The sequence below is a fragment of the Leptodactylus fuscus genome, chromosome 7, assembly GCF_031893055.1.
Source record: "Leptodactylus fuscus isolate aLepFus1 chromosome 7, aLepFus1.hap2, whole genome shotgun sequence".
Taxonomy (NCBI): Eukaryota; Metazoa; Chordata; class Amphibia; order Anura; family Leptodactylidae; genus Leptodactylus; species Leptodactylus fuscus.
In genome coordinates this window covers 131,696,863-131,722,702 of record NC_134271.1, presented here as the reverse complement: position 1 = coordinate 131,722,702, position 25,840 = coordinate 131,696,863, and the positions used below count along the sequence as shown (strand labels likewise).

At 41.7% G+C, this 25,840-nt stretch overlaps 3 protein-coding genes across 3 annotated transcripts; 2 read left to right on the top strand and 1 right to left on the bottom strand.

The window, feature by feature from the left end:
• Positions 1-4,255: 4,255 nt before the first annotated feature.
• LOC142212951 (olfactory receptor 1G1-like) lies at positions 4,256-5,203 on the bottom strand. The gene has a single exon (XM_075281088.1). The coding sequence runs from the start codon at positions 5,201-5,203 to the stop codon at positions 4,256-4,258; it is 948 nt and encodes a 315-aa protein (XP_075137189.1).
• A 6,094-nt stretch (positions 5,204-11,297) lies between these two features.
• LOC142214500 (olfactory receptor 6N2-like) lies at positions 11,298-15,906 on the top strand. The gene is made up of 2 exons (XM_075283448.1): positions 11,298-11,423; positions 14,965-15,906. Exons 1-2 carry the CDS (start codon positions 11,298-11,300, stop codon positions 15,904-15,906), a joined length of 1,068 nt encoding a protein of 355 aa, XP_075139549.1.
• An 8,968-nt stretch (positions 15,907-24,874) lies between these two features.
• LOC142214499 (olfactory receptor 6N2-like) lies at positions 24,875-25,840 on the top strand. The gene has a single exon (XM_075283447.1). It carries the CDS (start codon positions 24,875-24,877, stop codon positions 25,838-25,840), a length of 966 nt encoding a protein of 321 aa, XP_075139548.1.

The window sequence follows — 25,840 nt, the reverse complement described above, 5'->3', positions numbered from 1 at the left end:
AAAGAAGACAGAAAGCCTGACATTATTTTGGATTATAATTAGAGATGAGCGAGTACTGTTCGGATCAGCCGATCCGAACAGCACGCACGCATTGAAATGAATGGATGCACCTGGTGCTTCCGGTTTGACGGCAGCCGGCCGCTTAACCCCCCTGATCCGAACAGTACTCGCTCAACTCTAATTATAATTCCACAAAGGGAGCAGTTGATACTTTAGACCAGGGGTCCTCAAACTGCGGCTCGCGGGCCACATGCCACATGCGGCCCGCCAAGCACTTCCGGCCCCGCCGACAACGCCAGCAGGCGTGCATTTATAATGAAGCTCCTGGGGAGCTCGGGCCAGGCCATGGAGCGCACTTCACTTTACCTATTGGAGGGCACCGCTCCTGATGTCTGTGCGACCTGCTCTGCCTCCGGCCCACTGTTTGAAAAGTTTGAGGACCCCTGCTTTAGACCAAGTAATATCAACATATACATGCAAACGCAATGATTTTATTTTATAACATACTGGACGTTTCTGCATACAATGTATTTGTCTTATGGAGAGAAATCGACCCCAATTGGAACTGGAATAAGTTGCATAAAACAAGATTATTTCTTGAGGAATTGGGAAAATCCCTGGTGAGGCCATATATTGAGAGCAGAAAAGTGACCCCCAGAAGTGAGGGAGCAGCAGCCATTGTAAAAAGTGTCCAGCATGCTCAAGAAAGAGACTCCACATCCACGGCCTCCACCAGCACAGCTACCAGCAAACAAAGGAAGAGATGGAGCTTCTGTCCATCTTCCTGTGACAATAAGACTAATCTGACATGTGCTGGATGTTCAAAATATCTGTGTAAAGGACATGTGTCTTATTATTGTGCTCAATGTAAAAACGCATGGACATGTTCAGTTTTTTTTCTTTTTTCTTTCTAAAATGGTTGAAGTTTTATGACTTTTCATTTGTTGATTTAGAAAATTTGTTTTCAAAAAGATAAATTTCATGTTTTAGTAATAGTAATTTAAAGCTTCTTTATTATTTGTGTGCAGAATGTCAACAATCCAAGATAATTGCAAAAAGCCTGTGTAACCTTTTTATGAAAAAAAATAAAAAAAACAAAGTTTGAATTTAAATTTTTCTTTTGTTTATGATCAAACATGTTCACATACAGTATTTCAATGAAAAAAAAGTATTCAAATAAAACAATTAGAGTAGCTAAAAATCAAGAATTAACAGGTCGGGTCATATTGACCCGGGAACAGTACAAGTGTATAGCAAATGCAAACAGAACAGCAGGGTTAAAGGAGTTTCCGCATCCAGTGTGTCAGCACTGGAGCAGATCAGATAATATGCAAATGCATGTACACAATGGACTCAGTGTTATCTGTATGTTTCCATAGAGCGATAACAGACCAGGCTTTATCAACCTGCTGGCAAGAGCAGTGTAATATAGTATGTGAACACAAAATCAAACAGTTGTGAAGCCATGTCATTTACTGGGATAAAAAGTGGCCTATGTGTTAATTGGGGTTACAATCTATCTATGTGCTAAATGTCATCCAAATCCGTTCAGCAGTTTTTTCGTGATTGAGTAACAAATACACAAACCCACAAACTTTCACATTTATAATATTAGTAGGATGAGTAAAAAAAAAAAATGGATTAACCCCTAGATATCACCTAATCTGGCTATTTAGGTTGCGCTATCTGAAGTTACGGTACAGGAGTTACACTGTGATAAAGGAATCTTTTAGGACTTTTATCATCACTTTTATGAACAAAATTTAACCATTTATAGTGATCATAATATAGTGAAACACAACAGTTTTTGAAATTGCCGCATTTTCACTGCGGATATTTTTCAGCAATATGTGGGTGGGAGTAGCCAGTATTAGCAGGTACTGTAAATCACAGCGTTCTTGCCATGTGCAGCCCTGGTCTGGCTCCAATTCCGGCAATCCCTGGATCAGTTTCTTTTATATAAATGTTAAACATGTATCCTGCAATACAGCTTCTCCTTAGCTCCTGATCAGATACCATCTTGACTTTTAACTACACTGTACATACTGTTAATCTTAGAATTCCTCAGCACAGCATTGAAGAGGCAGCTAGAGACAGTACCATGTTTGCTTGATCTTGGGCAATGTAATTTTCTGCATATTTTGTTAAATAATGTAAGTACAGATGTTACCCATGGCCAGACTTGAACCTAATGTTACACTCTGAACTTCTTTGTATATTATATACTTATATCCCTGCAATCCAGCTTCTACTTAACTCCAGAACTCCTCAGCACAGAATTGAAGGGACAGCTAGAGACAGTACCATCTTTTCCTGATTGTAGCCAGTGTAATCCTTTGTATATTTCACACTTATATCCATGCTTCTCCTTAGCTCTTGAACTCCTCAGCACAGAATTGAAGGTACAGCTAGAGACAGTACCATCTTTTCCTGACTGTAGACAGTGTAATTCTTTGTATATTTTGCTAAACAATCTGAGATCATAAGTTTACAGTAAGGGAGACTACACTGTCCCCTCTTTAGTTATAACTGTGTGACAGGAACCTGTCTTATCTTCAGCAGTAACTAGCCCACTGCTACCAAGAATCAGATCAAATTATACAGCTAAAGACAATGATCTGATATATTTTTGAATACAATAAGTATGTATGTTCACATTCATTAAATTAAATATATATTTAGGGCTATTGGCCACAAAATAGGTGATCTTTAAAAATAGGATTAAAGCACCACCCAGACTAGAAAGAAGGTATTGAGCTACATTTCTGAACTGGGATAACATAAAATAGATGGAAACAAGATAATTATAATCTGTTTAGTGGAAATGGGATTTTTTTTTTTTTTTCAAAGAAATGCTATGGAGATATTTCCCAGGATTTTTGCATCAAATTAGTAAATATGTAAAAAAAAAAATTACAATTGAGAGTTAAAAAAAAAAAATGTTCCCATGTCTTCGAATAGTCCCAATTTTTTTAGGGCTGTACCAACTATGATTTATGATTCTGTTGTATTTATGAGGAGATCTCTCCTGCCTCTCTGAACCTACCTATGACAATTGTGCCTTTCAGTGAGGTGGGTGACAGACTACTGTATATACTACCCATGCATACATGACAGCCCATCAATTATCATCCTAAGGGGTAATGAGAGGAAGGATGGACCAATCCACATTGTGAATACACCGGCTCATACCTTCAAGTCTGTTGTATTCTTTCAACAATAACTTACTACCCAATTGGCCCAAAATTTGTAGGCTACTGGTAGTATATACCTGTAGCTGTTATATTCTGCCTTACATATACACACGTGGACAAAATTGTTGGTACCCCTCATTTAATTAAAAAAAAAAACCCATAATTCTAACAGAAATAACTTAGATCTGACAAAATGGTGTGCCACACTACATGTTGACAAGCCACAAAGCTTCTGGGAGAATATCCTATGGACAGATGAGACAAAAATCGAACTTTTTGGCAAGGCACACCAGCTCTATGTTCACAGATGCAAAAATGAAGCATATCTTGAAAAGAACACTGTCCCTACTGTGAGACATGGAGGATTTTCTGTTATTTTCTGGGGCTGCTTAGCTGCATCTGGCACAGGGTGTCTTGAATCTGTGCAGGGTACAATGAAATCTCAAGACTATCAAGGGATTCAAGAGAGTTATCTGCTGCCCAGTGTCAGAAAGCTTATTCTCATTCGCAGGTCATGGGTCTGGCAAAAGGATATTGCACAAAACACACAGCTAAAAACAACCCAAAATGGCTAAGAGGAAAACATTGGCCTTTCATGAGCCCTGACAAAAAGCCTATTGAGCATCTTTGGAAGGAGCTGAAACATGCTGTACCCTTCAAATCTGAGACAACTGGAGCAGTTTGCTCATGAGGAGGGGCCAAAATACCCGCTGAGAGGTGCAGAAGTCTCATTGACAGTTACAGGAATCGTCTGATTGCAGCGATTGCCTCAAAAGGTTGTGCAACAAAATATTAAGTTAAGGGAACCATCATTTCTGTCCAGGCCTGTGTCATGAGGTTTATTCTTTATATAATTCTGTTGAAGCGAAAAGCAAAGTCTGACTTTCATTTGTTCATTTTCATCGAATTTTTATTTATTACTTTTGTCAGATTCAAGTTATTTCTGTGACCATTGTGGGGTTTTCTTTCATTAAACGAGGAGGAACAACAATTTTGTCGATGTGTGTACTTCATAGTAAGCTGTCTGCTTTTATTTAGATGTTGGGGTTATGCGTATACAACTACTGCACTGCGACTCTCTGAGTATTTGCTCGTAAAACAAGTTGCCTTAGGGACTTTTTAATATCTTTGTTTCTCAAGGTATAGATAATAGGGTTCAATGCCGGGGTTATGACTGTAAAAATGATAGTTGCCACTCTATCCTTTTCTATTGAACTTTCCGATGCAGGCCGAATGTAGATACATATGGTGGCCCCATAGTATAACATAACAATGATAAAGTGCGAGGAACATGTCGAGAAGGCTTTGGATCTTCCTTCAGAAGAACGTATCTTTAGAAGATGTTTCAGTATAAAACAGTAGGAGAGAATAAGCATGACAAAAGCTAAGATGGCGGAGATACCAGTAAAGGCTGCTAAGAAGACTTCATTGAAGTGGGTGTCAGTACAGGCTAACTTTATCACTGGCTTAAAGTCACAGAAGAAGTTCTTTACTATGTAACCATCGCAGAATGGAAGAGCTGATAACATGGCAACATGCATTGACATAATAGACAGACAGACACTCCATGAGCCTAATACTAGCTGGATACAAGTGGCTTTCCTCATAATAGTGACATATCGTAAAGGATGACAAATGGCAATGTATCTATCCAACCCCATGACAGCTATAGTTATGCCTTCTGTACCTGCAAACACATGGAAGAAGAAAATCTGGGTGAAGCATCCTTTTAAAGAAATATTGTTCTGCACCCACAACCCAACCATCATCTTTGGGACAGTGGTAGAAGAGATCCCTATATCCACTAGAGACAGGCTTGCCAGAAAGAAATACATTGGGGAATGAAGATTTATATCTTTGATCACTAAAGATAGAATTGCAAGATTGCTCATGATTGTAAGAAGGTAGAAGATGAAAACGAGGAAAAATAGTATCTTCTGAAGCCATAATATGTTGGTGATTGGCAAAAGGATAAAAAAAGTTGGTGAAGAGCCGTTCAGTCTTTCCATTGCTAAATATCAGAAGAAATAAAGGAACAGATTAATCATTTATTACAAGATAAGGCATTATTTCATGTGAAATTTGCATATTCAACATACAGTCAGATCTGCAGGCAACTAGAGATGAGCGAACAGTAAAATGTTCGAGGTTCGATATTCGTTTCGAGTAGCCCCTCAAAATTTGACTACTCGAATCGAATATCGAACCCTATTATAGTCTATGGGGGGAAAATGCTCATTTCAGGGGTAGGCAATGTCCGATCAAATTATACTTACCAAGTCCACGAGTGAGGGTCGGGCTGGATCCTTCGAGAAGTCTTCTCCTTGCAGCGTCCCCGCGGCATCTTCCGGCTCTTCATTCACTCTGCCAGGCATCGGGCCTGGGCAGAGCCGACTGCGCATACCCGTACTACAAGCGGACATGCGCAGTCGTCTCTGCCCAGGCCCGATGCCTGGCAGAGTAAATGAAGAGCCAGAAGACGCCGCGGGGAAGCTGCACAGAGAAGACTTCTAAAGGTAGGAGAAGAACCAGCGTTGATTGGCCGACTGTATAGCATTCGGCCAATCAATGCTGGTTCTGCATCGAACTTTTACATTCGAACAGCGAGTGGTACTCGATCGAGTACAAGTATTTTGAATACCGTAGTATTCGATCGAATACCTACTCGATCGAGTAATACTCGCTCATCTCTACAGGCAACATGTTATCGAGAAGTGAGAGGATTGATATATACAGTCATGGCTATAAGAGTTGGCACCCCTGAAATTTTCCAGAAAATGAAGTATTTTTCAAAGAAAGTTATAGCAATTGCACATTTTGTGTTATACACATGTTTATGTCCTTTATGTGTATTGAAACAACACAAAAAACTGAGTAAAAACAGGCAAATTGGACATACTTTCACACAAAAATTGCACATTTTCAAAATCGCGGGTAAATACCTCTGTTTCAAGCATGTGATGCACGTTCAAACTCACATGTGGCAAGTAACAGGTGCGGGCAATATAAAAATCATACCTGAAACTTGTTAAAAAGGAGAGAAATTGACTCAACATTTGTACTAAGCACGGAGAACACAGCAAACTATCTGAAGAATTTTGTGTTGTTCTACTATACACAACGTAAATAACGAGGGGTATAAGAAAACAGGTGTAATTGGAATAATTTTCTGTGAGAAATGTATCACTTTCTTGGAAAATTTCAGGGTGCCAACACTTATGGGCATGACTGCAGTTGTGTGGGAAGGACGTGTAAATCATTCATTTCAATTCCTGTTCACTCTGCACTTAATCGTCAAGTGGGTGGTCTTATCTGTGAATTACGGCCTTCAATGAGTGAGTTGGGCTCTTCTCTGAACTCTAAGAAATCATCAGTCTTGGACATTTTTATACAGTAATACATGATAATATACATACAAACAAGGCAAATACATAGATACTGTATACAATATACTTACAATGCCATGTACAATGCCAATGGTCAGTAGATACATACATAGATCAGTACAGAGCTTATGGCTGAGATTACAGCACATCAGTTTGGAAACAAAATAAGACAGACCTATAGGAGTAATTGAGGCTGACAGATGTGTAGATATGATAGAAATACAAATTGTGAATTTTTTACTGAAAATTTGGCAAATAATTTAATGCCTATATTAATACACTGAAGCAGGAAGTTTTACCTACCCCATAATAATTACCAAATATTTTGGAAATTGAATTATATTGACCCCTTTATTATTTTGTAAAATGTATTTAATCCATTTGCATCATGATTAGAGATGAGGGAGTACTATTCTAAACGGCTGTTTCGAATAGCACGCACCCATAGGAATGAATGAAAGCGGCTGGCACGCAGGGGGCTAAGCGGCCGGCCGCCGGCAAAGGCTGCGTCCGTTCATTCCTATGGGTGTGTGCTATTCGAAACAGGAGTTTCGAATAGTACTCGCTCATTTCTAATCATGATAGCTTAAAAGACCATGAACCAAAAAATTACAACAATAGTCAAGATAAACTCACACTGTACAGACTCTCCAACAAGTGTTGTGCATTATATGATTGGAGGAACCAAGGTTTTGTCATCATAGAGTATTACGACTTACATAGAACTCACAAACAATTGATGAATGTGAGGACACTAAGGTGGAAAGGGGAGAGGGAGACAGTAGGGGTAGTTTGGATGGTTGTAGGAGCATTAGATGCCAGGGGGTTGCAGTAGTCCAGGCAGGAGGTGATAAGGGTATGTACAGTACAACACAGTGGATTGGAGACACTAAGGAATATCTGGTGCTATTAAATGCGATTCTCTCTTATTATAGTACAAAGGTGGGAGAAAAAATAAATAAATAAAAAAGTACCCCGCATGGACAACTTGTCCTGCAAAAACATTAGAATTTTTTTTAAAAAAAAAAACCTTAGCTCTGAGAGTAAAATACAAAGTGTAAGCATTGGGTGTAGGCCAAATAGACGACAGTGTTAAGTGGTTAAACAATGCACCATCAAATGTACCTGATACTTGAATAGCAATGGAGACGTGTTAGTGTTTTACAGTGACGGTCAGTTTCCTGCGGTTCCCCACATACTAGATTCCCATTGTATTAAGAATTGTGTAATCTTGCAGATTTCATATGGCTGGACAATGATGTGCAGTGGATACGGCTGCCAGACAGCCCTGGGTATAAATGCGTTTGTGCTGTCATCTGAGAATGGAGCGTGAACAACACGGAGAAGACCTTGGAGAAATTAGACTGTAAGTGCTATGGGAATCGGTGGATTGGGAACCTTCAGAGGAAATTATGCAATTTTTGAAATATTGCAATGACTGCATGAGATCAATGGCAAATATATTAACCATTAGCTATCACTAATCTAGGTCACTCTATCTCATAACCGGTTCTGTAGTGATGTTAGGATTGGGTCCCGCAGGGTTCACTCTCTGCGCACAGCGCCACCTGTGGGTCAATCTAACCCTCACCCTCGGCCTCATGTAGTGAGGTGTCTGGAGTGTAAATCCAGCTTTCGGCCTACTGAGCATGCTCAGACCTATTGGAGCCGCTCACAGGCTAAGTGCCATTTCTCACCCACTGGGCATGAGCGGTGAGGTCATGACCACCGCCCCTACTGGGCGGGGACTTCCCTTTAAAAAGTGTGAGCCGACACCCGCCTGCTGCTCACACTTTGAATCAGAATCTCTGAGGTTGTTAAAGACAGTAGTTTAGGACTAGCTGAAGTTTTCAGGCAGGTGCCAGACTAGGCCTCTGTGTGGGGTTTTCCTTGCCACTTGCCTCTGTAGTTCAGTACCTGTAAATCCTGAACTTTCAGCCCTACTCCAGGCTAGGAGCCGTCGACTCTGTTCCAGCCTGAGGCGCTGATATCAGGTGTGGTTTTTCAGATAGCTCCCTTTACTGTCTAACTACCTTAGTTACTCCTGGCTGTTGCAGGAGCTGCTGTGGTTGCTGACCTGGGGTGAGTTAACCCTTGGAAGCCTTGTTTGTTTTCAGCTGTACTGTACACCTGTCCAGTGAAGTTAACTGGCAGGGCACTGTTGCAGCGTGTTCACATTGTATACCGCGCCGCATGTCTGCTAGTGCAGCTTAACTGGTAGCACACTATTCAGACATACAGACACCCATCATTGGGCCTGTGGACCTCGCTGCAGTGCCTTGCAGACTAGGTTCTGTCATTTAAAAATATTATTTTTTAATAAATACACAGAACCATAACAAGTGATTAGAGATGAGCGAACAGTAAAATGTTCGAGATTCGATTTTCATTTCGAGTAGCCCCTCAATATTCGACTACTCAAATCGAATATCGAATCCTATTATACTCTATGGGGGGAAATGCTCGTTTCAGGGGTAGGCAACGTTCGATCAAATTATACTTACCAAGTCCACGAGTGAGGGTCGGGCTGGATCCTCCAAGAAGTCTTCTCCGTGCAGCGCACTACAAGTGGGCATGCGCAGTCGGCTTTGCCCAGACCCAATGCCTGGCAGAGTGAATTCGGAGCTGGAAGACGCTGCGGGGAGAAGACTTCTAAAGGTAGGAGAAGAACCAGCGTTGATTGGCCGACTGTATAGCAGAAAGGCGTTTCCTTTCTTGTTGGTAGGTAAGATGGCAACACTGTATTGTTATATCACCTAGGAGAGATACTGGGTTCCTGGCTTTGTCACACTGCTGTCAATGGTTAGGTGCATCTTGCACCATACATTATTATATATTGTTGTTCTTATCCAGGACCATTCCTACTTCATGTAACTGTTATTGGACATCTGTTTTCTACCTACTACTGGCTAGTTGGTACTGTGTAGTTTTGTCTACCCCCACTTGCTTATAGCAACAGAATTGTATTATGTAATTGTCTCTCATATATGTCATGTGATTCTACTGTTTTAGTAGGTATTAATAAAATTTATTATGTTTTATTAATCAATTGTGTGGTAGTTTTGTACTGTTGGACATGGTGTGAATAAAGGCAAAGTTTTATGTGGATATTGCTCCATGCTGGAAATTATTGTTTTTGGATTGGAATTTACCCTACGAGGGAGCATTCCCATTTCTTTTTTGGTGCATGGAAAGAACCATCAGAAGAATTTGGGGTAAGCTGGCCTCTACTATATTTTATTGGTTGGGACTCTCTCCCATATTTACAAATTATGATCAGGACTTTGAGGCGAATACGGCCTCAAATCCCTGACCAAAAAACTCCATGTGAACTTACCCGTATACTCTGGCATCTCTTCTGACCCTAGAGTTTGACAGTAGTAGGCCCAAGGGAGGTGTAAAAAATAAAAAAAATAAAAACATTTCTGCTCACTTTTCCTCACTTATTTTGGGCCACATTGCATCGTCCAGCAATTTATTTCTTCCTCCTCAGGGCATGTGATGTCCTATAGAGGGCAGCATAACAGAGGCACTGTCTCCCTATTTACATCTTGGGAGACAGATTTGCATATTCCTCCCATGATCCCTTACAGTGGAGTGACTATGGCTGTATAAGTCTCCACACACCTAATAGGTGGTCTCTCCTTAAGGAGTGACTTTATCCCCATAATCTGGTCTCTCAGCCTCTCACTTCTACCAAGTCAATTCTCTCTACGCTGCGCTGACGAGGTCCAACCAGACCGAAACGGCCATCTGTAGCTGTGAAACTGACTTGGTAAAAATCCCACATTATGCAGTAAAGGCTTCTGGGAAAGCCGGGCATGATGTTCAGGGTGCTTCCTATAGAGGGCAGCATAACAGAGACACTGTCTCCCTATTTACATCTTGGGAGAAAGATTTGCATATTCCTCCCTAGAAGAATGAAGTCAGTGTCTGACGTTCTACTTTGAAGTCACATGCTGAGGTCACCACTGAAGACTGTGATTGGGCCTCAGAGGTGACATGGCCATGCTGAGCATCATGACCATCATGACAACCACTTAGATTCCCAGGAACCCTAAGTCCAATTTAAGATGTTGTTCGTAACAAACTTTTTTGACTTGAAACAAATCAGGATCCCTAGCTGTCAAACCGGAACATGAAATTAATCTTGAGAGATTTGCCCTTCTCTAGTTGTGATTATGGATTCATTGTACAAATTCAAGAGGGGCCTAGTTGCCTTTCTAGAAAGCAAAAATATTATGTGTTATGGGTATTATATTTTGGAGATGACAAGTTGATACAAGGTTTTATACCAGATTTGGAGTTGAGAAGGAATTTTTTTCTCTTGATATGGGACAATTGGCATCAATTTCATGGCATTTTTATTTTTTCTCTGGATCACCACTATAGGCTTATAGGTTGGACTGGATGGAATTACAGTGAAGGAAATAATTATTTGATCCCTTGCTGGTTTGTTAAGTTTTCCCACTGACAAATTTTAAGGGTAGGTTAATTTTAACATTGAGAGATAGAATATAAAAGAGAAAATCATATTATATATATTTTATAAATTTATTTGCATTTTGTATAGAGAAATAAGTATTTGATCCCCTACTAACCATTTAGAGTTCTGGCTCCTACATATCAGTTAGACAGTCCTGTCTTATATTGTCATCTGTATAAAAGACTCCTGTCCACAGACTCAAGGAATCAGTCAGACTCTAACCTCTACCACATGGGCAAGACCAGAGAGCTTTCTGAGGATGTCAGGGACAAGATCATAGACATGAACAAGGCTGGAATGGGCTATAAAACCATAAGTAAGATGCCTGGTAAGAAAGAGACAACTGTTGGTGCAATAGTAAGAAAATGGAAGAAATACAAAATGACTGTCAATCGACATCGATCTGGGGCTCCATGCAAAATCTCACCTTGTGGGGTATCCTTGATCATGAGGAAGGTGAGAGATCAGTCTAAAACTACATGGGGGATACTTGTTAATGATCTCAAGGCAGCTGGGACCGCAGTCACCAAGAAAACCATTGGTAACACATTATGCTGTAATGGATTAAAATCCTGCAGTACCCGCAGGGTCCCCCTGCTCAAGAAGGCCCATGTGCAGGCCCATCTGAAGTTTGCCAATGAACACCTGGATGGTTCTGAGAGTTATTGGGAGAAATGGCTGTGCTCAGATGAGACAAAAAATGAGCTCTTTGGCATTAGCTCAACTTGCCATGTTTGGGGGAAGAGAAATGCTGCCTATGACCCAAAGAACACCGTCCCCATTGTCAAGCATGGAGGTGGAAACAATATGTTTTAGGGGGGTTCCTCTGCTAAGGGCACAGGACTACTTCAACGCATCAATGGGAGAATGGATGGAGCCATGTACCGTAAAATCCTTAGTGACAACCTCCTTCCCTCCACCAGGACATTAAACATGAGTCATGGCTGGGTCTTCCAGCAAGACAATGACCCAAAACATAAAGCCAAGGCAACAAAGAAGGGGCTCAAAAAGAAGCAAATTAAGGTCATGGAGTGGCCTAGCCAGTCCCCAGACCTTAATCCCTTAGAAAACTTATGGAGGGAGCTGAAGCTCCGAGTTGCCAAATGACAACCTCAAATCTTAATGATTTAGAGATAATCTGCAAAGAGGACTGGACCAAAATGTCTCCTGACATGTGCGCAAACCTCATTATCAACTACAAAAACCATCTGACTGCTGTGCGCGCCAACAAGGGTTTTACCACCAAGTATTAAGTATGTGTGTCTTCCTTCATCCTCATTTACTATGTTCCTGCCAGAAAGCGATGTGTGTTTTCTGGACTACCCTGAGTCTGATTACACAATTGAACAGGATGTCCACTCTGGAAGAATTCTACCCATTCACGGCTGCATGCTTGTATTCTCCCAATAAGTTTCCATTATTAGAGATGAGCGAACAGTGTTCGATCGAGTACATGTTCAATCGGATATCAGGCTGTTCGAGATGTTCGATTCGAGTCGAACACCAGGTGGCAAACTCACTAAAAATTCATATCTCCTCCCGCCTTCCCTGGCGCTTTTTTTTTTTGCACCAATAACTGCGCAGGGAGGTGGGACAGGAACTACGACAACGGAGGCATCGAAAAAAAATCGGAAACAGTAATTGGCTGACTAAATCAGGTAACCTCCAATTTAGACGAATGGTGGATTTAATATGCGGTTCATATGAGACTGTGAACTATGTGACTGTGACACAGGGATAGATCTACAGGCAGGGTTAGCTAGGGATTACCTTTATTTAGGTGGGAATGTCACTCACCCAGCTCTTTGGGGCTCTATCTGGTCGGGATCCCTGACAGCTTGCAATATGTGGGAGCTGACTTTTCCCATAGGAATGCAGTGACAAGCGTTGATTGGCCGAATGCCATACAGACTACAGCATTCGGCCAATCAATGCTGGTTCTGCCGGAGGCTCATCTGTGAGGAGACGGAGTCTAAGATCGGACCAGAATGGAGACTGCTGTGGACCGATCTTAGACTCCGCCTCCTCCGGCAGAACCAGCGTTGATTGGCCGAATGCTGTGCTCTATATGGCATTTGGCCAATCAACGTTGGTCAATGCATTCCTATGCCGAGATGTAACAGTGCTAGCCGTGAGCTCAGCTCGACTACTCCGGAGATACAGCCATTAATCAAATACTATACTCCTAAGTAGTCAATGAGGATTAATTATGAAAAATTGTGAGAGAATCATCTCCCTGGAGACACCGGAGAGTATATTATAAAAGCCCTAGAACATACACAGCAGATCGACGACGTGACAGATGTATTCGACCCATAGAAGATATACTGGACCATATACCAGGCATCAATTCCAATGAGGTGAGTAACATTTTGTATTGGATTCTCACATATGCTACTGTACGTGTTTGGAACTGCTATATTGGGGGCCACAACAGGGCGCAACATATTCTAAACTAGTGGAAGATGCATTTTATGGATTTATAGCAATATGATATACAATAAATACTCCCCACTGAGGCCTTTCAATTTTGCCGATATCAAACATTTTTATTAAACTTGTAATTTTTGGTTTGTTTTCTCCGTTGTCATTTTTGAATTGGAATAGTCATGTACAGCCTTGGTTGTTTTTTTTTGTTTTTTTCATTTTTTACAGGACAATTTTTCTTTTAATGCCATCGTTTTTGGTACATATAATGCATTGAAAACCTTTCTCAAATTATTTTGGGTAGCGGTATTGAAAAAAAAAAAAGGCAATTCGGTTAATATTTACCAAGTGTTCTTTATCGCAGTTTTTTTGAGTTTTTTGGTACTATGTGAAACAAAAATACTTTGAGAGTAATAACTTTTACGTTTTTCAATAAGAGAATATTATAAAGGCTTGTTTTTTTGTGGGATGAGCTCCAGTTTTCACTGGTTCCATTTTGGAGTCCATATGAGAATAATAATGTAATAATAATAACTAAGTAATCTTTGTTGGTAGATTAATGGCTCCAAGATCAGCAACATACGGCATTAAGGCTGCAAGGTAAGAGAGGGATTTCAAGTGGACATTCCACATTACTCGTTGGCAACAGTTTAAGAGAAAACACCATAACAAATAAATTCAATGTAAAATTATCTGTTAAGCAATAAAATATTTATATTACTTAAGCGCTTATGATGACATATCTTATCTTAAGAAAAGAGGTTGTTGAGTTTAGAAAATCCCATCGTCTGGCACAGCAATTAGGTTTTATGGGGGATGCTCTGTTCAGGAGCCACAAAGACATATTACATTGATTAGTTGGTTCCTATAAGTTCCTCTATTTTTGCTCTCATTCGATGCAATGCAACACTTTCCATCAACACCATTTTCTTTTTTTTAATGTAGATTGTGAGCCCCATATTGGGATCTCAATTAACTCTTTTTTTTTTTGTTTCTATCAGTATGTCTTTGGAGAATGGGAGGAATTTCCCGCAAACACGGGGAGTACATACAAACTCCTTGCAGATGTTGTTCCTGGCAGGATTCGACCCCAAGACTCTAACGCTGCCGTGCTAACCACTGAGCCACCGTGTTGCCCCTCTTCACTCCTAACTCCTAACTGGTTTCACTCCAGTCCATTTTGTAGCCGATAAATATATCCAAACATAAAAGTTCATATTATAGTGCATATAAACTAAAAAAAAAGTAATATAGACATAGCAAGTATACATCAAGATCCTAGAGTAGTCAATAAACATCAAGGTCTTGCCAAAGTGGCGTAAGTTTTTGTTATTTTCTACTACGATAATAAAAGGCCATAGGTTCTTGTGTTTTTTCTTATCCCTACAGATTTATAATATAAAATATATAATAGTAATAAAGGACAAAGAGTTGATCCCATTTATTAATGTGGGTTCTATATTTGAACAAGAGGAACGAGACTCGGTTCGATGACTTTCATCTTCAAGGATTTGCTAATGTGGAGGACTACAGCATTGGTCTGTTCTTCATATTTCTCTTTACCTATTTGCTCACTCTTTCGGGTAACATAATCATCATCTTGGTAGTCCGTCTTCACAAGCAGCTTCATACTCCAATGTATTTCTTCATTGTCAATCTGTCCTTACTGGAGATCTGGTATATATCAACTACGGTCCCAAAACTGTTGACTATTCTCGTGACCCATGATAAAAGAGTGTCATTTCATTGGTGCTTTGCTCAGCTTTACATGTTCCATGGACTTGGCATGACGGAGTGTGCTCTGTTAGCTGTCATGTCCTTCGATCGATATTTGGCTATATGTAACCCTCTCCGATATACCAGCATCATGAATAATAGATTGTGTAGCTATCTAGCCCTGCTTTGTTGGACTTATGGGTTCATGGCGGCAACTCTACCACTTGGTTTTACCATAACGGTGCCATTCTGTGGCCTACGGTACATAGACCATTATTTCTGTGACCTGGCTCCCCTGTTGAGCTTGGCCTGTATCAATACCTCCCTAAATAATACAGTTAATGGCTGCGTTATTGGATTTGCTACTATGTTTAACTTTATTATTATCCTAATCATGTACATTAATATCATATATTCTATAGTCAGGATGAAGACGAACACAGGAAGAATTAGGGCCTTCTCCACCTGTTCATCTCATATCACAGTGGTCATGCTAATTTATACCACTGCATTTACTGTCTATGCTAGCCCCAAAGGCTTACACTCCGTCAAGTATGACAAGATGTTCGCTCTGGTATATGCCATGTTCACCCCTTTACTTAACCCAATTATTTACAGTTTGAGAAATAAAGAAGTGAAAAAAGCAATAAAAAGAATTTTTACATTGATATACAAAAAGCATACGGTAGTATCATAATTGTGGGAGACAGACCAAGAAATCTAAATGACTGCGTAGGAAAGTACTATGTTGTTCTTGAACTGTATGTATTTCCCAACAGCAAACCCTGTGGTTTTGTGTGGTATTGCAATGAAATGAAATGAAAAGAAAAATAAAAAATGAAAAAAGCAGAAACGGTTATAGTTAAAAAAATAAATAAAAGTCTATTTTTTAGCTAAACATTATTAACATTTGTCTCCCCTGCTGTGCAATCGTGGGAGCCGTCATGTTACCATTGCAGCCAGGCTCCCACAGGCTCCCAGTCCTGCCATAGTAATGCAACTAATTAAACCTACTTTATCAGGCTTCAGTAGTTGCATAGCAAATTTCCTACAGACTGCAGTAGTATTGAAGTCTATGGCACAGGTTAGCCCCTTAGGGTAGCTAAAAAAAGTTTGTTTTTGTTTTTTTTTAAAAAAAGGTAAAAATTTATCACATATAAATAAATAATTAAATAAAAGTAAAAATGAACACATGTGGCTTTCGGTATGTAAGAAGTAAAAACCAAAAACACAAAAATGAAAAATGTCAGACATGCCACTACCTGTTTCATGATCAGTACCCTTAAATATAGTAAGAGCCCCAGTTACAGGTCCCCACACCATATAGTGCCCCCCATACAGGCCCCCAAAATGGTACTCCAGCAGGTAACAGCCAATATTCACTTATCTATCCCTGCTCCTGTCTTTCAGCTACCTCAGCTTTAGGCCTCCAGGGGGTAACACATAGTATGTCCTAACAATGCAATGACCATGACATAATATTCACTGATCCTTGGTGGCCTAAGCAAAGGTAGCAGCACACAAAAGCAGGGATAGGTAATTAAAAATCGAGGGTTATATAGATAACCTGTTTCCCATAGTCCAAACAGCGGCACAACAGATGGGGTATTCTTACCCCTGTGTGTGTTATTGGACAGGTGGAATTTTAGTTAATCAATTAATTGACACTGACCCCCCTATAAGAAGGGAGTGTGTTGTGTTAATTATAAAGTAAGCCATCAGAAGAAAAAATAGCAAGTATAGACAACATAGGGTGGGAGTCATGTGCCGCTGTTTGGACTATGGGAAACAGGTTATCTATATAACTCTCAATTCCCCCACGTCGAAACCGCGGCACAACAGATGTGGATGTAGCGAGATAACCCCTAGGGAGGGCCCCCTCGGCACACAGATGATAACACGGTTTGGCCAAAGGCAGTAGCCTCTGACCTTTGGAGGTCTAAACGGTAATGTCTAACAAAAGTAGTCTGAGACTGCCAGGTGGCAGCCATACAAATATGTTCCAAAGATAACGAGTGCTTTTCCGCCCAAGAGGTGGACATTGCCCTGGTAGAGTGGGCTTTAACAAATTCTGGGGGAGTAAGCCCCTGGTAAACAAAGAACAGCCTTATCGCCTCTTTGATCCACCTAGCTAGTGTGGGTTTTGAGGCTTTGCACCCTTTGGAACGCCCAAAAAAAGAAACCAAAAGGTTCTCCTCTTTCCTGAAATTATTTGTCCGCTCCAGGTAGATGCGTAAGCATCTTACTACATCCAGAGTGTGCCACTTCTCTTCCTCCGGAGAGGCTGGAGAAGGGAAAAAAAAACAGGTAAGGAGATGACATGATTTAAATTAGCAAAAGAAGGGACCTTGGGTAAAAATCCACGTAAAAACCTTAGTTGAACACGGTCCGGATAGAACTTTGTGTAAGGCTCATGGGCTGAGAGAGCCTGTAGCTCTCCTACACGTTTGGCTGATGTGACTGCCAAAAGAAAAGACACCTTTAGGGACATAAACTTCAAATCCACTTCTTGCATCAGTTCAAATGGAGGATTGAAAAGACCCACTAGAACAGTGGTGAGGTCCCATTGAGGAACTGGGGATCTTATAGAGGGTCTTAACCTGGTTGCCCCCTTGAGGAACTGAGAAATAAAGGTATCTTGGGTCAGACGCCTGTTCAGACAGGCGGATAAGGCAGCCACATGAACGTTTAGTGTGACTGGTGTAAGACCCTTATCCAGTCCATCCTGCAGGAATTCCGACAAAGATTGTATGGAAGGGTTCGCCCTGCACCAGATCTTGAAGATATTGAAAATTCTGATATAAGCCCAGTTAGTGGCTGGAGCTCTAGCGTGAGCTATAGTATTTCGGATGGCTGAAGGTAACACCTCTAATCCAGGTATGGACCGGTCAACTTCCAGGTTGTCAAGTTGAACCTGTTGAGATCCTGGCATACTCTGGCACCCTGAGTGACCAGATTGTGCTGTGGGGGGAGGGTCCAGTATGTCCCTCAGCTCATCTGAATGAGCTGGGTGAATCATGCCGTCTTTGGCCAGAAAGGAATGATCGCAATCACTGATGCCTGCTCTTGTCTGATTTTCATCAATACCCTCGGTATCATGGAAAGTGGAGGGAAGATGTATGCCAGCCTGAACCTCCATGGTAATGGCAGGGCATCCACCGCCAAAAGCTCATCCTCCAGATAGAGAGCAAAATTTCTCTACTCTGGCATTGTACCTGGTGGCCATTAGGTCCACCTCTGGAATTCCCCACATCCTGGTTATCTGATGAAAGATCTCTCTGTTCAGGGACCACTCGCCTGATGCAGTCAGACCCTGACTCAATTGGTCTGCTATCACATTCAAGGATCCCTTGATGTGGACTGCCGTGAGATTCTTCTCCACCCAGGAGAAAATATGGTCTGTTTCTCTCAGAAGGGTAGGAGACCGGGTACCTCCCTGTTTGTTCAGATAGAGGACTGCGGTTAGATTGTCCGAATGTACTTTTACTGCCCTGCCCCGAAAGGAAGGGGGTAAATGTAGAAGAGCAAGATAGATGGCTCTGATTTTGCGCCATTTGGAAGACCCGGTCTTCTCCAAACGATCCCAAGTTTCTTTTGCATACATCTCACCTAGATGGGCTCCCCAACCGGTAAGGGATGCATCCGTCATCAACAGGGTCCAGACCAGCTGGACCGTGGACCTTCTGCCTTTTAGATGGAGCCACCATCTGTGCGACAGACAGGTATTGAGGGATATATGGATAAGTGAATCCAGACTCTGAGGGCTGCGGTTCCATACTTTGAGGACCTCGCTCTGGAGAGGGCGCATGTGCCAGATTGCCCACGGAACTGCTTCCGCTGAAGCAGACATAAGACCCAGGACTCTCATGGCTGTTCGAATCGACGCTTGGCGTCTCTGATAGACATGTTTGGCAGCTGCCTTGAGTTTTTCCTTCTTCTGATAAGGAAGAGACACTGTCATCTAGATGAAATCCAAAACGAACCCCAGGAAGGTTTTCCTTGTGGAGGGTTCCACATCTGACTTGCCCCAATTGATTATCCAACCGAGGTCTTGAAGAAGGCCGGTGGTGGCTTGCAGGTGATCTCTTAACACCTCCTCTGAGGGGTGCTTTCAGCAGCCAGTTGTCCAAGTATGGGACTATAAATAGTCCTTTCACCCTGAGGCAGGCGGCAATGGGTGCTATGACCTTTGTGAAAACGTATGGAAACGTGGTGATGCCAAATGGCAGAGCCACAAACTGAAAATGACATAGCTTGCCATGCATTGACACGGCCAATCGTAGATACTTCCAGTGAGGAGGAAAAATCAGAATGTGGAGGTAGGCATCTTTGAGATCCAATGTGGCGAGAATGTCACCCGGTTGGAGATAGACGACCACTGACTTTATTGTTTCCATATGGAAATGTAGTTTGCGAATAAAGCGGTTTAGGAACCTGAGGTCGATTACCATCCGCCAGCCTCCTGATGCCTTTGGCACCTGGAAGACTGGAGAATACACGCCTGCACCTCTCTCGCCAATCAGAACTGGTTCCAGGGCCTCCTTGTCCAGATACTCCTGAACCATTTCTTCAAGACTTGCTTGCTTTTCCTTGAAAAAGAGAAGGTTGCAATATATCTGGCGCGAGGAGGAGACACAAAATCTATGTGATATCCCCATTGAATTAGTTGTAGGACCCAAGGATCCTGAATGTTCTTGCGCCAAGCTGGAAGGAATTTTTGCAGGCATCCTCTGACCGGCGTGCTCTTGCTGAGATGGATACAGTAGTTGTCCAAAGGAGGGCTTCTTTGGTTCCTCCTTGGAGAAACGGCGACCAGAGCCTCTGGACTGAAAGCCTGACCTTCTGAACTGTGGCCTAGATGACGACTGGCGTTGAGAGCCTCTACCACGGGACGACATCCCTGGTCTGCTTCTGTAGGGCTGGGGAAGAGATCTCCCCCTACCTTCTGCCCTTCTGCCAGCCCCTCCATTGTTTCATCTAGCTGTTTCCCAAACAGCCTACCTGGTTTCAAAAGAGAGGGCACATAAATTATATTTGGAGGCATTGTCAACCTTCCATGGTTTCAGCCAGAGAGGCCTTCTGGCGCCTGCTGATAAGGCTATGCCTTTGGCAGCTGCCTTTACCTGATAAGTGGCAGCTTCTGCCAGGAAGTCAATAGCCAGGGACAGAGATTAAAATGACTTCGGGAGGTCGTCTCGAGGTACTCCATCATCAATATCTCTCCGCAAATATTCCAGATTAACTTGCAGCTGGTTGCAGAATTCAGAAGCGGTCATACCAATGGAGGCTTGGGAGACCGCAGCAGTGTGAATGTGCCTCAACATGCATTCGGCGCGCCTGTCCATTGTGTTTGGCAAATTAGATCCATCCTCAGAAGGAACTACTGTGCGACGCGAGTGCTTGGCTACGGAAAAGTCAACCTTGGGTGGCGACATCCAGCTGGCATGTGCTCTTTCCTCTATAGGAAACATTAACTTAAATTTTTTGGAATGAAAAAAAAAAACGGCTTGTCAGGACATTCCCATTCAGTTTTCATTGCTTTGGCCAGGGCTGGATCCACCGGATCCACTTGGAAGGTCCTGGACCTTCTATAGGTGGAATCTGAGTCTTCCCACTTGACAACATCGCGCCTACCTGGGTGGATGGACTTGAGGAGTTTGGACATTTTCTCCACTGGAAATGAGTTTTTAGGAGCATCAGAATCTTTGTACGAAGAAATCGCCACTATATTAGAACCTTCTTCCGAAGGGCATCTTAAAGGACGTGGTTCTCTGCGAGGTCTTTTGGCAGAACTGACAAGGGCCTCTTTCATCTCCAGCATGGAATCAGAAACCAATTCCTTCACCCATGCGAACATATCGCAAAGGGCAGGTTCTTCAGGCGGGTGGGCTCGACACTGGCGACATCTATTATGTTCATACCCATCAGGGAGTGGAATGTCGCAACCTCTACCAGCAAGATGTTTATGCTTCGATGACCCCTTACGCCTGGGAGGCTCGTCCCCTTGGGGAGAGGAAGACATCTGCAAAAAGAAAAAACACTCTAAGTATTTTTTTTTTCTTTTTAGAAATAGAAGACCATAGCCTGGCTAGGGTTAAAACAGTACCGTGATATTAGCAAAATAGGAGCTTTAAACGTTACAATACAAGAAAACGCCACAGGAGCAGCGGAGCTTGGTCCGAATAGCAGAGCAAGCACCTAAGGTCTGGCCTAGCTGGACTTATATAGGGCAGGAAGGAAGGAGGACTCTTGACTCCTCCCCACTCCCCAAATTTAGCTGACATTGCAAAATCAAAATATTACTATTATGGGGAACCTGGATCAATGTGTCCTCCTAATACTTCTTTATAATCATCCCTTCATACAATCTAACCACATCCCCAACCAGGGGGGAAACGGAAAGCAGCAGAGCAGCACAGGTCGGGACCCTCCCACTAGGGGGAGAGGTCGAAATCCCGTTCGGCGGCACAGCCGTAACCCGGGTGTCTGTGCATGCATGGAGCGCATCACTTCACGCCGGCCGAGACGGCCAGAAAGAAGATGGAGAAGACACAGGAGCCCGGAGCAGCCCAGCCTCAAAACAGGAGCGAGGAGACAGGTAAGACAAAACGCTTCCTGCCCCCCAAAAAATAAACTAAGGAGGTAAGAGAAACCTCCTGCCACCTGTCCTGCACACAGGACAGAAAAAAACACAAGGGGAGGAGGTTCCTTTTTCCTTCTTATAGGTAGGGGGGGGGGGGTCAGTGTCAATTGATTAATTAAAATTCCACCTGTCCTAAACCACGCACAGGGGTAAGAATACCCCATCTGTTGTGCCGTGGTTTGGACGTGGGGGAATCATCTGTTGTTTTTGTTTTATTTTGTAACCCATTTGGTTAAAGGTAGTATGTGAGCTGGAAAATGGACATGAAGCTAATGACAGCAACTTTTTTTTTTTTTCAATGCAGATTGTGAGCCCATATAGGGATCACAATGTACTTTTTTTTTTCCTCCTATCAGTATGTCTTTGTAGAATACAAAATCCACACAAACACGAGGAGAACATACAAACTCCTTGCAGATGTTGTTCCTGGCAGGATTCGAGCTCAGGACCCCAGCGCTGCAGTGCTAACCACTGAGCCACCGTGTTGCCCCCGCTAATGACAGTAACTTGTGGAGATGCCCGCACTATTTCCAAATATACCTTTCATATTGTGGACTACTGTTCTGTTGGAGAATTTCTGTACAACGGAGCAGCAATCCACAATATGAAAGATATATTTGGAAATAGTGCGGGCATTTCCACAAGTTACTGTCATTAGCTTCATGTCCATGTTATCGCTGAAAATGTCAATTAAATTCATCAATAATGTCCCTGATTCACAATTTTTCTGTATTGCCTTTTGATAATACATTATATAAATACTATACTCCTAAGTAGTCAATGGGGATTAATTATGAAAAATTGTGAGAGAATCATCTCCCTGGAGACACTGGAGAGTATATTATAAAGCCCTAGAACATACACAGCAGATCATCGACGAGGTGACAGATGTATTCGACCCATAGAAGATATACTGGACTATATACGAGACTTCAATTCCAATGAGGTGAGAAAAATTTTGTATTGGATTCTCACACATGCTACTGTACGTGTTTGGAACTGCTATATCGGGGGCCACAACAGGGCGCAACATATTCTAAACTAGAGGAAAATATATTTTATGGATTTATAGCAATATGATATACAATAAATACTCCCCACTGAGGCCTTTCAATTTTGCCAATATCAAACATTTTCATTTTGAATTGGAATAACCATTTACAGCCTTTGTTTTGTTTGTTTTTTTCATTTTTTACAGGACATTTTTTCTTTTAATGCCATCGTTTTTTGTACATACGATGCATTGAAAAGCTTTCGCATATTTTTTGGGGTAGCGGTATTGAAAAAAAAACAGCAATTTGGATAATATTTACCAAGTGGTGTTAATTTAATTCTGCATATCAGTGCTATTACGGTTTAATACGCTGTTTTTTTTTTAGTTTTTTGGTACTATGTGAAACAAAAATACTTTGAGAGTAATAACTTTTAAGTTTTTCATCAAGAGAACATTATAAAGGCTTGTTTTTTTGTGGGATGAGCTGCGGTTTTCACTGGTTCCATTTTGGCATCCACATGAGAATAATAATGTAATAATAATAACTATGTAATCTTTGTTGTTATCGTATGTGGGTACGTATGTGGGCCACACCATCAATAAGGTATAATACTATATTTTTGAATAAGCTCATAGGAAATAAGCCTTGGTGGCAGATTAATGACTCCAAAATCAGCAACAAATGGCATTAAGGCTACAAGGTAGGAGAGGGCTTTCAAGTGGACACGCAACAATACTCGTTGTCAACAGTTTAAGAAAAAACACCATCACAAATAAATTCAATGTAAAATTATCTGATAAGCAATAAAATATTTATATTACTTTGTACAGCCTATAGGCTCTTATGATTACTAGAGATGAGCGAGTAGTACTCGATCGAGTAGGTATTCGATCGAATACTACGGTATTCGAAATACTCATACTCGATCGAGTACTACTAGCTGTTTGAATGTAAAAGTTCAATGCAGGAACAGCATTGATTGGCCGAATGCTATACAGTCGGCCAATCAACGCTGGTTCTTCTCCTACCTTTAGAAGTCTTCTCCGTGCAGCTTCCCTGCGGTGTCTTCTGCCTCTCAATTCACTCTGCCAGGCATCGGGCCTGGGCAGAGCCGACTGAGCATGTCCGCTTGTAGTGCGGACATGCGCCGATGCCTGGCAGAGTGAATTCAGAACCGGAAGACGCCGCGGGGACGCTGCAAGGAGAAGACTGCTCGGAGGATCCAGCCCAACCAGTTCGACCCTCACTCGTGGACTTGGTAAGTATAATTTGATTGAATGTTGCCTACCTCTAAAACGAGCATTTTCCCCCATAGACTATAATAGGGTTCGATATTCGATTCGAGTAGTCGAATTTTGAGGGGCTACTCGAAACGAATATCGAACCTTGAACATTTTACTGTTTGCTCATCTCTCGCTCATGATTACATATCTTATCTTAAGAAAAGAGGTCGTTGAGTTTAGAAAATCCCATCGTCTGGTACACCAATAGGGTTTTATGGAGGATGCTCTGTTCAGGAGCCACAAAGACATATTACATCAATTAGTTGGTTCCTATACGTTCCTCTATTTTTGATCTCATTCAATGCACGGCAAGCACACGGACCCCATTATAGTCTATGGGGTCCATGTGCTTTTACAGAACATTGCTTCCAATTGCGATTGTATTCCATCCAGGGAGACTCCATGCAGACTCTAACCAGACAGAATACATACGCTAATGTGAACCAGGGGTCAGTATGGTGGTTTCACTCCAGTCCATTTTGTAGCTGATAAATATATCCAAACATAAAAGTTCATATTATTGTACATATAAACTAAAAAAAGTAATATAGACATAGCAAGTATACATCAAGATCCTAGAGTAGTAAATAAACATCAAGGTCTTGCCAAAGTGGCTTAAGTTTGTGTTATTTTCTACTACGATTACAAAATGCCATAGGCTCTTGTGTTTTTTCTAATCCCTACAGATTTATAATATAAAATATATAATAGTAACAAAGGGCAGAGATTTGTACCCATTTATTAATGTGGGCTCTATATTTGAACAAGAGGAACGAGACTCAGTTCGATGACTTTCATCTTCAAGGATTTGCTAATGTGGAGGACTACAGCATTGGTCTGTTCTTCATATTTCTCTTTACCTATTTGCTCACTCTTTCGGGTAACATAATCATCATCTTGGTAGTCCGTCTTCACAAGCAGCTTCATACTCCAATGTATTTCTTCATTGTCAATCTGTCCTTACTGGAGATCTGGTATATATCAACTACGGTCCCAAAACTGTTGACTATTCTCGTGACCCATGATAAAAGAGTGTCGTTTCATTGGTGCTTTGCTCAGCTTTACATGTTCCATGGACTTGGCATGACGGAGTGTGCTCTGTTAGCTGTCATGTCCTTCGATCGATATTTGGCTATATGTAACCCTCTCCGATATACCAGCATCATGAATAATAAATTGTGTAGCTATCTAGCCCTGCTTTGTTGGACTTATGGGTTCATGGCGGCAACTCTACCACTTGGTTTTACCATAACGGTGCCATTCTGTGGCCGACGGTACATAGACCATTATTTCTGTGACCTTGCTCCCCTGTTGAGCTTGGCCTGTATCAATACCTCCCTAAATAATACAGTTAATGGCTGCGTTATTGGATTTGCTACTATGTTTAACTTTATTATTATCCTAATCATGTACATTAATATCATATATTCTATAGTCAGGATGAAGACGAACACAGGAAGAATTAGGGCCTTCTCCACCTGTTCATCTCATATCACAGTGGTCATGCTATTTTACAGCACTGCGTTTACTGTCTATGCTAGCCCCAAAGGCTTACACTCCGCCAACTATGACAAGATGTTTGCTCTGGTATATGCCATGTTCACCCCTTTACTTAACCCAATTATTTACAGCCTGAGAAATAAAGAAGTGAAAAAAGCAGTAAAAAGAATTTTTACATTAATATACAAAAAGCATACGGTAGTATCATAA